Genomic DNA, 17423 nt, shown 5'->3' on the forward strand with positions numbered 1-17423 from the left:
AAGCTTCCTTGTCCAGTTGCCCCCCAAGTAGGGAGTCAACAAGTCCTTCCCTTGAGTCTTTCCTATAAACATCAATCCAATAAAAATTCGCCACCTGTAACATCAAAGTTCTTAATTTCTACATTCACATTCCCCACAATCCCATATTCATTCTCTGCTTTCCTTTTCCTCGTTTTGGAGAGCAGGGAAGGAATTATAGAGATGCTCCAATCTGAAATTGCACGTCTTTTGGCCGAGAACAAGAAAATCCATGAAGAGAAAGAAGCAGCAATCATGGAAAGAGATTTCCTTCGGAAAGAGATTGAGACAAAGAAAGATGATCCCGGATATCTGTCTTCAGATATCCTGGAGTTGGAGTGGAGAAACGAAGACAATCTTACAGAGATTCAACGTTTGAAAAAGGTAATAAAAGGACTGGTAGAAGAGTTGGACGAGAAAGAAAGGCGGATCGAATTAATGGAGGATGATTGGACTTCGATCCTTCTGAGCGTATTTGAAGGACAAAAGGAGTTAGAGGAGGAGTTAGAGAGGAAGAAGAAAGTTATGGAGGTTGTTTCAGAGAGGGTTCTTGGCATGATTAAGAAGACAGCGGAATTGGTAAGGGGGTGGGATGATGAAAATGAGGAGGTGGGTTTTTATTTTGAGGAGTTGGAGAAGGTCGAAGAGATTGAAGAGGTTATACCTTTTGCGGCGGAGTTGAGAGCTATTGAGAGTGCTTTTAAGAAGAGAGAGTGGGAGATGGAGGAGATGAAGAGAAAGATGCCTTCGATCGTGTTGAACGTGTTAGTTGCTCAGACCGATTTGGAGGAAAGAATGGAGAGGAAGACGAGAGCGGCGGAATCGGATTCCGAGGGAGTTTTATCAGTGGTGAAGAAGATAGCAGGAAGGATTTGGAGGTGGGGAAAGAAGAAGAAGGTTGGTGTTTTTAGGCTGTTGTGAACAAGGGAGATGAGATGGAGATCAAAGAGGAGATGGTGATGATGAATTTTCGATCATTGGATGAAAATGTGGAAACTATGAATAGAGGTGTTTGTGATGTGATATTCTAGAACTTGTGGACAATAGACAGTGTATGGTGTGAATTTCTTTCTCTGTTTGTGATTCAATAAAAATGAGGAAGATTGTGGGTTCGGTTAGGAAATTATATGGTGCAATCGTTACTCTATTCGGCTCTTAAACTTAGCAACAACTACTCTCTCTCTCTCAAAACCCTCAAATGCACATTGATTTTCACCTTTTGCCATAGCCAAGGAATGTTACCATTTTCAATGCCTCATGCCCTAAGTTTCTAAAGAATGCCCAACAGCCCAAGCCACCAAGAATAGATTTAATTAAGAGAGAGTTAACAAAAAAAAAAAAAAAAAAGATATTCGTACAATGGTACGGGGAGGTGGGAGGGAGATGAATTCACGTAAGAGAATTGTTTCCTTTATTTAAGAGAGACATGGTGCCTTTCTTTAAGTCTTAAAGAGACACAGATTCAATCGGTAGAAATTTTAGGGATTTCTACTTTATCCATAGAGTAATACAATGAAGGTAAAATGGGTAAAGAAAGAAAAAAAATTAAAAGCTACTTAAGGCGCAAAAACTTACTATTGGTAATTAATTAAGAAATAATTTGGGGGATTTCGGTATATACGGGTTGCAAGGTAGGGTCGGGTTTAGGGTTAAAAAATGGGTTTATGTGAGAATGGTTAACTGACTCCGAGGATAAATTCACTCTACCTTTAAAACTTTAGGATTAAAGTTAAATTAGGGATTTATCCGTCGGAATAACTTTAGAGTCTTAAGCAATAAGGAATATCATTCCCCTTTTTATTTTATTTCTAGACTCTTAAGCACTAAGGAAAGCTGGAAATAAATTGGCACGGCTTTGCCTCTCTCTGTGGAGGGCGTGTCTTCCTCGGCAAGTTTTTCTACCCCCGGTGAATCGACAACAAATGTCAAGGTAGGTCGAATTTTCTTTTCTTCTTTTATCCCTTTTGTTTCTTTATTTAAAAGCCCTTGATTTGCAATAAAAACCTTGAGAAATAGGTGGGAGTATAGATTTATTTTCCCCTCTTGAAGAAGACTGATTTTTTCTTGCTCAAATGCAATGCCTCCCTAACTGTGTGAGTTATCTCCTTTAATGGGTAGTAGCAGAAAAGAAGGGATTCCTAATGTGATTCTTCAATATCTCTTTCTTTCTTCGGGTAGTTAATTGCAAAACCATGTAATGTTTCAGAGTCATAAACATAACTATATTACCATTCAATAAAAAAATTTAAATGAACATAAAGTAAGTTGGATCAGAACATCTGCTTCTGGGCTGCTCAGTGAAGGTGAATAATGATATTGTTTTTTTAACATCTATAGGTATAATGGGAATTTGAAATATTTGGGTTCAAAAGTAGCTTTTTTAACTCATTTTCCTTGAGTTTGAGTAGCACTATACTCTATTGAATCACTTACTTCTTTTCACATGTGGAGAGAGAGAGAGAAAGAGATGCATATTTTGTGATACTGGTGTTAGCATTTCTCAGCCATTTCTGCAATTAAACTAAAGGGATCAATGGCATCGTACAATTTCTCCTATGATTCCCCTTTGCCAGTCAGAGACTTTACAAACAAATTATTAGACAGATTATTAGGGCACGTAGACTATACACCACTTGTTTCAATTGCTAAACACTTTAGGGAAATGATAAATGCACCTCTTTTCATCACTTGGGACACCCAGTGTATCTATGACTGCAAAGGGATTCATGTCTTCACATTTGAAGGAATGAAGTGACCTGATTGCCACGTACAACGCAACTGGGTGTCCCAAGTGAAGAAAAGGGGCGCATTTATCATTTCCCTTACTTTAATCTATATATTCGGCATTAAACAGGCATTTTTGTTTAATGATGATAATGTACTAATCAAATCAAGCTAGAACATTGCGTCAACCTGAACAACCCAACCCAACCCAACCTAACCTAACCTGAGTAGTTATCATGCGTAGGGCCGGGTTTGACAATTGTAGGTTTTCCAAAAAAAACCCTACCCGATCCGAGATAGTTTCTCGAGCAGTGTAGGGTTCTTCAAAACCTGTCCCGCCCGACCCGAGTTGCAACCATCTACGCTGTTTCTAGTAGTTTTCCCGTTTTTTTTCTTATGGGTTTTGTTATAAGGTGAAGTTAATGTGCATTGAAAATGTAAATTTACAAAACCCTTTTTTTTATTTAACTTTGAACGGAGAAAGAGAGGTTTTATGAACGATAAAATAAGGAAATTACATTACCTAGTGTGGGGGTTTCAATGAAAAGCAGGTTCGAGGAAAGTCGCCAAAGAAAGCTTCCTTGTCGCCAAAGTATGAAGTCAACAAGTCCTCCTCCACTTAACTCTTTCCTATAAAAATTCGCCACCGACCACCTGTAACATCAAAGTTCTCTATTTCTACATTCACATTCCCCACAATCCCATATTCATTCCGTGCTTGCCTTTTCCTCGTTTTGGAGAGCAGGGAAGGAGATATAGAGATGCTTCAATCTGAAATTGCACGTCTTTTGGCTGAGAACAAGAAAATCCGTGAAGAGAAAGAAGCAGCGATCATGGAAAGAGATTTCCTTCAGAAAGAGCTCGAGACAAAGAAAGATGATCCCGGATATCTGTCTTCAGATATCTTGGAATTGCAGTGGAGAAATGAAGACAATCTTAAAGAGATTCAACGTCTGGAAAAGGTAATAAAAGGAATGGTGGAAGAGTTGGACGAGAAAGAAAGGCGGAGCGAATTAATGGAGGATGATTGGACTTCAATCCTTCTGAGTGTATTTGAAGGACAGAAGGAGTTAGAGGAGGAGTTAGAGAAGAAGAAGAGGGTTATGGAGGTTGTTTCGGAGAGGGTACTTGGGATGATTAAGAAGACAGCGGAGTTGGTAAGGGGATGGGATGAGGAAAATGAGGGGGTGGGTTTTGATTTTGAGGAGTTGGAGAGGGTGGAGGAGAATGAAGAGGAGGAGATTTTAGAGATTATGCCTTTTGCTGCGGAGTTGAAAGCTATAGAGAGGGCTTTTAAGAAGAGAGAGTTGGAGATGGAGGAGATGAAGAGAGAGATGGGGGTTTTGCGTGTGTAGGGAAATGGGTTGCTAATAAGAATGATATTTGTAGTGGGTTTCCTTCTTCTTCTTCTTTTTCTTTTACTCTTTAGTTTAAGGTAGAAGAGGGATTGTAGAGTTGTATCTGATTTCAATTTCATGGTTTTAAATTTCGTCGGAAATCTGAAATTTCGGATTTCGGTCAAGACCGAAACTGAAACGTTTCAAAACCGAAATTGGCGAAACGTAATAATAATTTTGTATTCCTTTCCCAAATTTCAGCCCAAAAAAACGACATCTCGAGTGTCTTTACCAAATTTCGGGATTTCGCAGATAGGTCCGAAATTTATGCCAAGCCGAAATTTCAAACCATGTTCAATTTTCACTTTCAGTTACTTCTTCAATAATTTTCAGTTTAATTTCTCAGAAGATTTGTGAATAACGTATGAGAAATTGAAGAACTATGGGTAATATTTGTTTTTAAAAAGAATTTGCTTTAAAATGGGACATAGAGTTGAGGGTGAGTTATTAGGGCATGTTTGGCTCTAGTCATCTTTAAATCCAGGATTTTTAAAAATCAAAGATTTAAGAAATCCTAATTAGTAAATCAAGGATTTTAAAATGTGCTGTTTGGATAACATTTTGTAATTTTCAAGAATTCAGTATTTCGTAGTTTGGATGCAACCCTGGATTCTAAAATTGCTAATTTTTGGATTTTGTATTTAATTTTATAAATATTACCTGTTAGTAAAATTAATTGAGAATTCAAATGACTCCTCACTTTTTAGTGAAGGATTTTCATCTCCAATAATTGAACACTCCCATTGTGAAAAGCCCCATCACCTTCCATGCAATTAAGCAGGTCATGTAGTTAGTTTTAAATAGGGGTGCAACTTGGGCCGGGTCGGGTTGAGCTTCTGCTGAAAAATGAATAGGAATCAACCCGAACCCGACCCCATTTTAAGGTAAAAGCTCAACCAGAATTCCAAAAAATTGAACCGAGTTGCACTCCTAGTTATAAAGATTCCTCCCCATTGATTTTTAATTACTATTATGATGCAAAAGGGTCTACCATTTTTCTTTACAATGAATTCTACTTCCACACCTTTCATTCACTCTGTTATTAATTTTTCTTGAGCTTTTCCATAAGCCCCCTAAATGGTTCCTTACTCCATTACATGGAATTGTACCATGTTCATGAATGCGACATCTGTAGTGGCAGATCTTGCTAGTTCTTGGTGAGTATTGGGAGCTCACATCTGTGAAATCAAATGAGACTCAAACCCCTCTCAGCACTTTCTGCAATACCATAGCAGAAGAAGGCACAATCCCTTAAACTCTAGCCAAAAAATACAAACAGGAATTCAGCCTACCTCTATCACCTCCCTCCTTAGAACCACAACATACAAAGTCCCGACTCAGGTTAACCCCAATTACCCATCCAACTCCATGAGCAACACCTCCAAGTTTTCGCTCGGCATCTCTCTCTCTCTCTCTCTCTCTCTCTCTCTCTCTCTCTCCAAGAACAATGCTGATAAATCATTAGTCCCTAACAAAAATCACACTCCATCAAAGAATAAACAACCTAATCTACTCTTATGGAGAAGATTTCCTGGACACACCCTATTTACATCAGGCCCAACAAATGAATGGTTTGGATCACCCAAACAAAGTGGGTCCCCCTGTAATTTTGTGGTGCGAGTGCATGCACAACCGTCCACCATATAAATCCCCTCTAGGAGAAATCCCTCGGAGTGGATTTTCAATGCTATATAAGCAGAAGAACAAGGAGTTTTGCTGATGTGATACCCTAATGTCAAGCAAAACCCCCTGGCTTTTGTGCAACCAAACACAATATTTTGAGTCCAGTCTAATAATCAGTTTTGGACTCAAAATCAAGGGGGGTGATAAATCGATTCTTGTAACGAAAAACGTTATACGTCGTTTGATGGCAGGTTGGGCAACTTTATACAACGCCCTAATTAAGATATATGGGGTCGATTTATCACTCCCCAAAATCAATTCTCATAATCCCAAACAAATGGGCCTATGTATTCTCGCAAATTCAATGAGGCAACAACTGGTACCATATAGAAGCGGCCATAAACTGGAGAGTCTTGACCAATTCGTAAGTTCATGCAACAAGCTGCCACCCAAAAGTCTTCTACACTTCTCCCATCTCTGTAATCATTTTTATTATTTAAGACTAATCTTGGCAATAGATGAAGGAAAACATTTTGTTAACAGAATTCCTTTCAGAAGATAAAGACTAAAGTGAAAATGACCACTATCACCGTGTTTTTTTTTTTTTTTGGGCTTTGGTAGGACCCACATTATTTTAGGAAATGGATTTCAGATATAAGAGGAATGCTAAAGCCCTTGCAAACCAGCTACAATAAATAAAATTAAATAAATAAATGCACGTTGATTAGATGGTCCAATGGGGCCGAACTTGTAGCTGGTTTTTTGCCAGGTCGCCCTTCAGTTTAGCATTCCTCTAAAGGGAAAGAATAGCTCATGGGAAAAAAAATCTAAAGTAACCCACCTATGAATAGAAGACAAAAGTAACCCTTCATTCCACCAACACCACACGTGATTTTTAGTCTCCAAAAAAAAACCTGTACCTCTATAAATACCTTACTTTCTCTCATTTACAAAGGTCTCAAATCTTTAAGCCAAACATACTACGCTTCTTCATTGGCTTAGATCATATATAAATCACATTGATCCCTTTAGCGAAAACCCTCAATTAGTCTCATTAATTAATCTCTACTACCTTAACAACCTGGCTGAAAAATCTATAAAAGCTAGTACCCAAAATTCTCCCTACATCAACCAAGCCTTTTGGCCCCTTACATTCATTTCTTCCCTCCATTGTTACATCATACATACTGTATTTGTATATTTCTTTCGTGTATAATGCTGTAGAAAGATTTTTTTATGCATTGGGAAGTCTTGCGTTCATTTACTACTAGTTGCAGTCCCGTGCCGCACGGGGCGGCAAAAAATTATGTTCTTGAAATATTCTTTGGGAGCTGATTCCCCGCGCCCCCCCCCCTAACGGTTTCTGTGAGAATGGTTTACTGCTTGAGGATAAATTCACCCCCTTTAACGTTTTCTTTTGCCTTTAAAACTTAACGAATACCGTTAAAGGGGGGGATTTTATCCATCAGAGGGGGGTAGGGGGAATATCATTCCCCTATTTTTTTCTTATTGCTTAACAGCAAAACAGACCAAAATGGTTCTTATAAACGGACAGCAAAAAACAGCAAAAATCTAAAGCTCAAAATAGAATGACATTCAAAAGAGTAAAGGCCAACATAGAAAGAACTTAAAGACATTAGAATTTAAAAAAATTAGCAAAAGATGAAGGCCAAATTAGAAAGAAAATGACAAATAAAACTTTAAGAAAAGATAGCAAACCCGTATTGCATAGATGGGGTCATCTCTGTTATTATCGATTGTCCATCTAGGCGCATTTTCTTGTTTAGTACATTGCCCAAAACCGGCTATTGTGGCTATTGTGATGATCTTAGTCGTCTTATTAGAAGCCTGCAAGTGTGAAATTTATAAAAGAATACAAACAACAGTTACACAATGGCAGCTAATAGGTGCAAAATGCGAAATGCTCTAAAATTTTAGACAATACCAGCGTTTTATTGCTGGTCTTGGACTTTCAAGGAAATAACTTCACTTTCTTATTTTTGGACTCAAAATCATATCTACAAATTTATGAACACAAACCAATTATCTACTATAAGTTTATTTTAGCACCCAAATGACCAAAGTTCACAATGAGGCAATCATCCTCAAACAGAGAAGAAGGGTATAAATTAAAAGGCAAAAGAAATCAAGCCGAAACAAAATAATGAAATAAGCAAAACAAGTAAAGAAAAACAACTTCTGGAAAGGAAAAACTAAAGAAGAGCAAAAGGCCAAGGTACCTGCTCATTCATGCCCAGTCAATTCTCTCCCCTCCCGCCCTCCTTACCACAAAACCAACCAGTACTACTACTGAATCACACCAAAAAACAATGAATGAAAATGAAACTATGAAAGAGATACGAATTACTCATGGAGAGGGAGAGAATTGACTGCTCCTACCAATATAGAGAGAGAAGAGAGTAGGAACTTACCTTGTAGGGCTGTATTTTTTTGTTGTTGAGTGAGACACGTTGTTGAATGGGACTCTTTGCTTTTACCTAATTTTTATCGTCTTTTTCACATTCTATCTGCAGGCACTTCAAAGGCCCATATGATATGATTTAGTTATTAAACACTTGCTTATAGATTCTTTGCAATGGCCAACAATTTGATTATTCAGAATTTTGGAAAGAAATCCACTACCCTTTATGTTTGTCTATCTATACATACAACAAATGGAAACCAATTAAGCTATTCATTGGACATTCTGCTTGAATACGTTCATGCTGAAATTATCCTGTCTATTGTTCACCAAATTTTGTGCTAAGATATTTTATCGAAGGACAAAGGCATCTGTAAACAGAGGATCGAAAGTCTATCCATGGATAAAATAAACCCTGATTTACAATCCTCATAGTCAACAGCCTCAAAGTTTATTGGCAAACATCTTTTGCCAAAAATTCATTTCACATGAAAAGAAATTATTGAACGATGAAAAGTGCCATATGTGTGCTGATTCACATGGATCCTAATTGTGTGATCAATCCTATGTAAATGGGTGGTTTATAAATAAAAAAGAGGACCTACCATTCAAATTTAACATGAAAAAGCATATTGATCAAATGGCTGGGATTGTCCACTCTTGTATACACTAAAAAGGAGAGAAGGGGGTACCCTCAAAAGAATGGGATGCTGGATTCCTCGCTCTCATAAACAGATCCTCAAATGATGAGCAACAAAGCTTAACGATTAAGTTCGAGCAGAAAATGAAGAGCACAAACTGAAAAAAATGCTTAACTAAGTCAAAAAAATAATTTACAATCACTGTTTGATAAAAATACTCATATTGTGTGAATTTATTATCAAAAGATGTGTAAAACATCATTTCCAATGCACCTTAACGGGTGCCCTTATGGCACTTGTTAGCAAAAACCAATTATTATTATCTGTTTGGAGGTTAGGGTTTCGTTGAATTAACCTGACTTCTTGTTCTATTCGGATTCTATTCATCGTAGTAGAAGAGTGCTCTGCCAGCAAGAATCTAAGTTTGGATAGGAAAATCAACATAAAAATATATAATTTTTTGAAAATCTTAATAAGTTTGATCAAAACACAAATAACCCTTCTATGTTCTAACAGACCAATCATTTGAAACAACACAGCCATTCACATAAAAAATAGTCAATATACCATACACACAATAAAAAATGGGAAAAAACTTTAAGCTTAAGCCCGAACTACCTGGCAACATCATGTCGGCCCACTTTACGGCCCACGTTTTTTTATGATCCAAACCGTTCAACTGTTTGGGTACAATGTAAATAGGTTGTGCCCCAAAAATCATTTCCACAGGATGATTCTAACCCTCTGATCCGAAATTATCTGAATATGTAGTGCCCCAAAAATCATTTATGAAATCTTCTACAGATTGGAGTGTTAGGATCATCTTATGGAAATGATTTGTGGGGCACAATCTATTTACATTGTGCCCAAACAGATGAACGGTTTTGATCATAAAAAAGAAGTGGGCCGTACCTACTTTTTTTAGACTTCACGTCTTTTCACCGCCACCCATCATATAAATTCTCATGATATGATATGATAATATGATTTGCCAGTTAAAATGTAGTCGTGGCTACAAAATCAAGTTGTTTCCTATTTTTTCTCTCTCTATTACGTGCACTGAAAATTCGAATCAACAACCTACAAAATCGGAATTAGGAGATCTCTTACTTTTAAAATCAACAATTTTTTCCATTCCAATCTCTTAAAAACGTTAAAATCGGCAATTCTTCCATATCCAAACTCTTTTTTTTTTTGAAATGGCAATAACTATATATAGCAAATTTAGGAGGCCGAGATGGACCACCCATATCTACAATAGGAAGCAAGAAAGAAACAGGAACGAAGAAAAAACAAAATACAGAGAAAACCCCTTTTCAGGGAGGAAGGTGGTCGAACCACATAATAGAACCACCGGAGACACCACGCTTAGCTAGCGCATCCGCCTTATCATTTGCCGATCTTCTAACATGTTGAAACCCGATATCGGACCCCGCAGTTAAGTCCTCAATCTCATCAAAAATGAAAAGAAATCTCCACGGAGGAGCCACCCCACCTTTCAGCCAACGAATCACATTTAACGAATCTCCCTCAACAATTGTCTGATCCATCAACCTTCTATCAATATTCAAAATGCCAAAATGTGCCGCCCTCACTTCCGCATCTGAGGAATCAGACACACCAATAGAGCCGTAGTATGCCCACATAACATCCCCCTTATCATTGTGACAAACCCCTCCCACTCCTGGCCGGACCCGGATTGCCGGAACTCGCACCATCAAAATTAACCTTATACATGTTTTGAGCAGGGGGCTTCCACCTATGCAAAATAAGATCTCTGCGCTCAACACTAAAGCACACCTCCCATGTCCAAACTCTTATTATCTAAATCAACAAAATTTTCCATTCCACACTATTAAAAACGTGCCTCACAAATCCAACCAAACAATATAATCGTTCTCTCACAAATCCAACCAAGGCTAGAAGAAGAAAGCTAATCAGGCTCAGAGAATAGAAAAGGGTACGATTTACTCAATCTTCTGGGTGATTTCGAATTTTTGGATATAGAGTTTTTTTTGTCAAGAATCACCAATGATTTTATGCTTTATAGTTTTTTGGCCTGGAATCACCTATAATCCCTTTGATGTTTTAGATATTCTATGTGATGTTTGCTTCTACTGGTTTTACTGCTTCAGTTTATGAATTAGAAGTTTGAAAAAAATAACATGGTTTTCATGGACAGCAGGTTGCTTAATAGATAACTAAAAGCATAAAAAAGATAACATGGTTCCAAATAGAAATCTAAGAGCTTAACAAGATTACATGGTTCGGTAACAAAGAAATAGAGAGGCAAGTTTTGGGTATCAAAAGGTGGATACAAAATGAATCCCTCCTCTTTAGGGGTGTAACTGTTACGTGCCTAATTGGTCGTAATACAATAAACAAAGGGAAAAATAGAAAAAAAGAGGGGAAAGAAGTTGATTCGAGGCAATCGGACCTCCTAACGGCTCAATTCGAGAGGAGCCATGACTCTCCAAAACAAAGTTTCATTTGCTGTAAATTATCTTCTTCTGCAATTTCATTCGAATACACTTCTTAAATACAAGCATAGAGGTAGTTCCACATCACTACCCCATTAACCCACTTACATGACACATAACAAATAGCCACCACCTACATGACACATAACAAGTAACTAACACCCACAATCTAAAATGAAAAATCCTACAATAACTACTTTGTAACTAAATCACAAACACCATAACAAGTACGTATCAGCAACCCGGGTTGATTTTTCGGAATTCGGGTTGAGCTTTTACCTTAAAATCGGGTCGGGTTCGTGTTGATTCCAATTCATTTTTCAGCAAAAGCTCAACCAGACCCAAGTTGCACCCCCCTCTGAGATCTGAGAGGTATTGGAAGGGGAGGGTTTTTTTGGGTATTTGAGAGGTATTTGAAGCAGAAAGGAACAGTTCCCCGGAAGAAGATTTCATGCATTTGGGCAGTTTCATACAAAGAAAAGTATACCAGAGAAAGAAAAGAATGAAAAGAGAAATAGCATATCCAGATATTTCAGCAATGTTAAAACAAATTAGAATTTTGTAGCTTAGATTGAAATAATTATTTTTGGTTTTGAATTTAAACAATTATTGTATTGATCATGTTGATGCTTAGCATTTGAACAATTTCTCTTCAGAAACCACAGAGTATATGCATGGTTTTTGGGAAGCAGTAAATCACTCCTTGAAAAAAAAAGTAAATACAGAACATGGTTTTCAGGTGGTGAGTTGAAGGGAAGTATGATTCAGGGTTGTGAATTTTTTCAAGGAAATAGGACTAGTGCTGTGTAGTGAGATATTTTCAAGGAAATAGGACGAAGTTGCTAATATATTATTGTGTAACTTCCATTTCCATTCCCATTTCTTGACTGTTAACTTCTATTCAATTTTCTTCTTACTTCTCATGTCATTTGATTGTTGTTATGCTATATTTATGTCGCGTTTTGTGAGAGACCAAACAAATTTAATGACTTTGCTATTAGCTCTATTTGTTACACAAGTAAGCTAAGCTAAGACTAACTATTTGATCAGGAATACCAAAGGTGTATCTGTTGGAGTCCAAAGGAAGGGGCAAAATCCAGACTACCTTCTCAACACCAAGTCACATTGGATTTCAAAAGGTAACTACTCTGAAATTGCTGATTGTTTGTTGATTCAATGTTTAGATCCTTTTATAAGTCGCATGGTGAGAACTTGGGTTGTATATAAACAACATATGTAGAGCCTTAACTTGGGTTGTTTATAAACAACATATGTAGGGCCTTATTTCACTACATGGAAACGAGTGCTTATGAAAGACGTTAGCAATATATGGGATTCTCTATCCTCTACATATTAGTCTAGATCGTCACTTTCAACTGTCGAAACCTTCTGTTTATGAATTCTCTTTTAACCTCATAGATATTTCCGTCATATTTTGCAAGAAGCGTGGGGTAAAAACAAACTATTGAAGGACTCTTGGGATATTTTGCAGATTTCTATAGTTTTTTTTTTTTTGTAGTATGGATAATCATAGCTAAATCCCAACATTTACATCCACTATTATTTCTCCCGGTACGGATTCTAAGGCTCTCTAAAATCTTTGAAAACCCATTGTTAATATCAACTACTTTTACTTTGTGGGGTTCTTACTAGTAAGAAAATTAAAGCAGGTTCATGTAAACATGGCGGCCGAGAGCATAGAAGGAGATATAGAGATGCTGCAATCGGGAATTGCACGTCTTTTGCTTGAGAACAAGCAAATACCCGAAGAGAAAGAAGCAGCGATAGTGGAAAGAGATTCCCTAAAGAAAGAGCTCGAGACGGAGAAAGATGATCCCGATATTACGTATTCGGATTTCATAGAATTGCAGTGGAAATACGAAGACAGTCTTGCAGAGATTCGGCGGCTTGAGAAGGTAATAAAAGGATTGATGGAAGAGATGGACGAGAGAGTTAAGCGGAGCGATTTAAGGGAGGAAGATTTAACCGCTATAATTCTAAACGTATTGGAAGCACATAAGGAATTCGAAGAGGAGTTAGAGAGGAAGAAGGTTGTTTCAGAGAGGGTTCTTGGGATGATGAAGAAAACTGCGGAGTTGGTGAGGGGGTGGGAAGAGGAAAATGAGGGGATTGGTTTTGATAATATGGAGTTGGATGAGGTGGAGTAGACTGGAGAAGAGAAGGAGCTTTTGGAGGTTATACCTTTTGCTGCAGAGTTGAAAGCTATTGAGAGGTCTTTTAAGAAGAGAGACAGTGGACGATGGAGGGGATGAAGTGGCTTTTAAAAATTAAAAAAAATTTGTTTTTACTGTTAGAAGAGAGATTGTAGAGCTGTATATGGTTAATGGTTTTTGTGTGAGATTTGTGATGGAAGAATGTCAATTCATTTTTGGGACTTTTTAGGGTAGGGCTTTTCAGGCAGGGAAGAAAAGGAAGTTCATTGAGTTTTTATTTTCTATCTATCTATGAGAATGCTAGTTTTTTAATAAGATAGAACGAAAGACAGGGAAGGAGGATGGTTAAGTGAATGTGTTTGCTAAATTAGTATGTGATTTCATTTTTCACTTTCAGTTTCTTCTTCAATAATTTTCAGTTTCTCCCAAGTTAGAATGTGACTTTAATAAGACAGAACAAAAGGCAGGGAAAGATTTGCAAATAATATATATGATCTTAAGGAACTATGGGTAAATATTGTGTTTAATAAGAATTTGCTTTAAAAATTCAAGAAGTTTTGAATCCTTTGGGATTTTTTAAATTTTAATCTGGTGGGCCCTGCTACATTGCCTCTGATATGGATATTTTACTATTATTAATTTGGATTTGCTAGCGTAGATCGTAGAAGGCATTTTGCGGATGGTCTGCTGCATCTGACAGGAACCACCTCGTGAATGAGGACAAAATCTGCTGAAAAGTGAGCTTCTGTGGCTGCTGTAAGATGCAACATACATCCGCCACGAAATGCCTTATGCAATGGACGCTAGCAAATCCCTAATTAATCTGAGGGGTACTAAAACAGGAGGAATGCTAGGCTGAAGGGGAAAAAATGAGATGAAATTGATAGGGCTCCCCCATTGGCTGCACGTCACTTTAAAATGTGAACGTCAAGAGTGTTAAATGCACTTAGGTAATGTGCAGCCAATGGGAGCCCTTTCATCTCATTTTTGCTAGGTCTCCCTTTAGTCTAGCAGACTGGCACAGCGATGTTTTAATAATTGCACGAAACTCGTTTTTTAAAGGCACAAACTCAGCTGTGAAAGATATGACAAGCCAATCAACAAGGAAAATACAAGTTGGGTTGGTGCAATTATTAAAACTGATAACATTTTCCTGGCTGTTGAATTAAATGAATAAGACAAAATGTGCTGAAAAGAGAGCTGGCTGTTCACTGTTGAATGAAATGAATAAGACAAAATCTTCAGAAAAGAGAGATGTGTGGCTGCTCTCACATGCAACAACCAGGCGAGAAATACATTTATACGGTGGTCCCTAACAAATTCTAAATATGGTATTTCTTTTCCTGAAATTTTCATGTGCTCTCTCTCTCTTTGTTTTTTTTTTCTGTAGGTTGCCAAACGTGTCATATAAGTTTTACCATAACTATTTACATGCAGTAAAAAATTGCCACATCAAACCCCCAAATGTTAATTTATGTACATTTCACCACCTTCATATCCATTCCACCTCTCATCACTCATCTTCACCAACAATGGCGATCGAGAACGAGAAGGAGAGATAGAAATGCTAAAATCTGAAATTGCATGTTTTCTTAAAGAGATAGAAGAGGCAAAATTTGAAAGAGATTTTCTTCTGAAAGAGCTCAAAACAAAAACAGAGGAATCAGCATCACTGTTTTCTGATTTACAAGAACTGCAGTGTAGAAATGAAGAGAGCCTTATGGAGATTTTCCAACTGAAGAAGGAAATCAAAGGGCTGGTTGAAGAGAAAGAAGAAAGAGAAAGGGGGGTTGATTTAATGGTGGATGATTCAAGTTCGATCCTTATGAATGTGTTAGAAGCACAGAAAGAGTTGGAAATGGAGTTGGAAAGGAAGACTAGGGTTGTGGAGGTTATTTCAGGGAGGGTACTTGAGATGATGAAGACGACTGCCACTACAACAAAACTGCTGTTTAGCAGCGGGAATTTAGCAGCGGTCTTGAAAACCGCTGTTGAAAGTGGGTCTTTAGGCGCGGTAAATTAGACGACCGCTGCTATATCGTCGGAGAAAAAAAAAAGCGTAGAAAAACCACTCGCGCCCAATTTTTTTTTCTCTCCCGCTCCCTCTTTTCCTCTCCCGCGCAAACCTATATTTTCCCTCTCATGCCCTAGCTTTTCTCACCCGCTCCCTCTTTTCCCTCTAATGATTAGGAGCCCAAAACTGTCAAGAAACCCTAATCTACATTGCCGATTGATGAAGGAGAAGAAACTGAGGAAGAGAGAAGCTTCTATTGCTTTGTTTTGTAGGATTTGACAATTCTTTTTTCTTTATTTGCTAGGGTTTCGACCATCCCTCTGCATTTGGTTCCATCTCCACGCCCTCCCTGTTTTTTGCCATTGTCAAACGAAGAAGAAGGGGGCTGATTTGGGGGTTCTGGCCTGAGATATCTACCATCGTTCCAACAATGTGAGTCCCCTTGATTTCTCTTTTCTTTTTGAAAAAGGGTTTCAAGTTATTGCTTATTAGTTCTATCTCTCTCTTTCTCTATAAATATGTGCCAAGGCTCTGTTTTTTGTTTTCATTTGTACCCATTTTCTTATTTTCGAGCTAGGGTTCCTTTGAATTTTCAGTTGTTTTTCATTTCATCTGTTAATAGATTTATGATTCTCTTTCCCTTTGGTAATTTCGGCAAGATTAGAGAAGGATAAGACAAAGGAGAAGAAAAGAAGAAAAGGAATCTTAACTAGAGGTAACTTTTGTTTCTTTTTCCTTAATTTTACTAGTTTTGTCATGATATTTGTGATCTGGTTTGGTGTCTATTTGTGATCTTGAGACCGAGATGTGAATTTTTCCTTTGATGTTCCTCATGTCCTTCAACTCTCCTATCTGACAACCACTCTCTTTGCACACCTTGAATTTCAACAATGTTTGGAGCAAAGTTAATTTCCCAATTCCTGGAAAAGAAATCGAGTACCAATTCAAATGGACAGATCGTATAGCAATACATCGTAGATTAACTAGATTCGTGATACCTTTGGGTAACCCTTTAAGTTTGACGCAAAAATCCATACATAGCGTTTGCAGATTACAGAGATTAGTTACTGATTCATGTAGCCTGTCTATCATCGTGCAAGAGAGGTCAAGGTAACGTAGATGCTTCAAATTGCCAATTGAATCTGGCAACTTTTCGATTCTAGTGAAACTCAAATCTAATACCTGCAAGCATGTCAACTCCGTGAGGGCATCATTGATGATTGGTGGGGGATTAAGAGAATTAACACCCACTAGAAATGAGCGTAAGCTCGTAAATTTGTACAATACCTTCAAAGATATTGGATTCTCTTCGTCAAGAATCCACGATAAATGGCGTGCAATTTTAGGGATGGTGCGTGACACACCACGTTCCATTCTAAGACATTCATCACATGAGATAGATTCTGCTAGATCATGCATGAGATCATGCATCACGTATATTGAAGTCTCCCGATAGAATTCATGATGAGAATATTGAAAGAAAGACTTCAGCAATAAATCATCATATATCTCCCTTCAGCAATAAATCATCAAATATCTCCCCACCTATGTCTTCTAGGATCGTGCTTCATTTGGGTTGAATGAAGCCCACAACCATCCATTGTAGGACTAACACATTCTTCCCAAACCGAAAATGTTTAGGAAATGTGGCAAAATAGGCAAAACATTGCTTTTGATTCGGTGGTAAGTAATGATAGCTCAATCTTAAAGCTGGTAATATTTCATTTTTATCATCCTTCCATATTTTGCTTGTCAAGATGCTTTCCCACTCACTCACATTCGTTTTAGAAGACAAGATGCCCCCCAATGTCTTTATGGCCAAAGGCAGGCCTTCGCATTTCTGCACGAGTTGCCTACCAATATCCTCCAATTTTAGATGCGCATTTGAAATTCCTGTCACAAATGCACGCCTAGTAAAAAAATGCGGGCT

At 37.7% G+C, this 17423-nt stretch overlaps 1 protein-coding gene across 2 annotated transcripts; it reads left to right on the plus strand.

The window, feature by feature from the left end:
- The first annotated feature begins 1821 nt into the window (after positions 1-1821).
- LOC143875837 (uncharacterized) lies at positions 1822-4334 on the plus strand. Of its 2 annotated transcripts, none has more exons than XM_077377427.1 (2): positions 1822-1948; positions 3488-4334. In XM_077377427.1, the coding sequence occupies exons 1-2, from the start codon at positions 1941-1943 to the stop codon at positions 4095-4097; spliced, it is 618 nt and encodes a 205-aa protein (XP_077233542.1). In that variant the 5' UTR covers positions 1822-1940; the 3' UTR covers positions 4098-4334. The 2 variants fall into 2 exon arrangements, with proteins under 2 accessions (XP_077233542.1, XP_077233543.1); XM_077377428.1 differs by having other exon boundaries at positions 1892-1948; positions 3294-4334.
- The last annotated feature ends 13089 nt before the right edge of the window (positions 4335-17423 follow it).

The sequence above is a fragment of the Tasmannia lanceolata genome, unplaced genomic scaffold, assembly GCF_043159265.1.
Source record: "Tasmannia lanceolata isolate RefF3 unplaced genomic scaffold, GAP_Taslan_0.1 ptg000004l, whole genome shotgun sequence".
NCBI classification, from domain to species: Eukaryota; Viridiplantae; Streptophyta; class Magnoliopsida; order Canellales; family Winteraceae; genus Tasmannia; species Tasmannia lanceolata.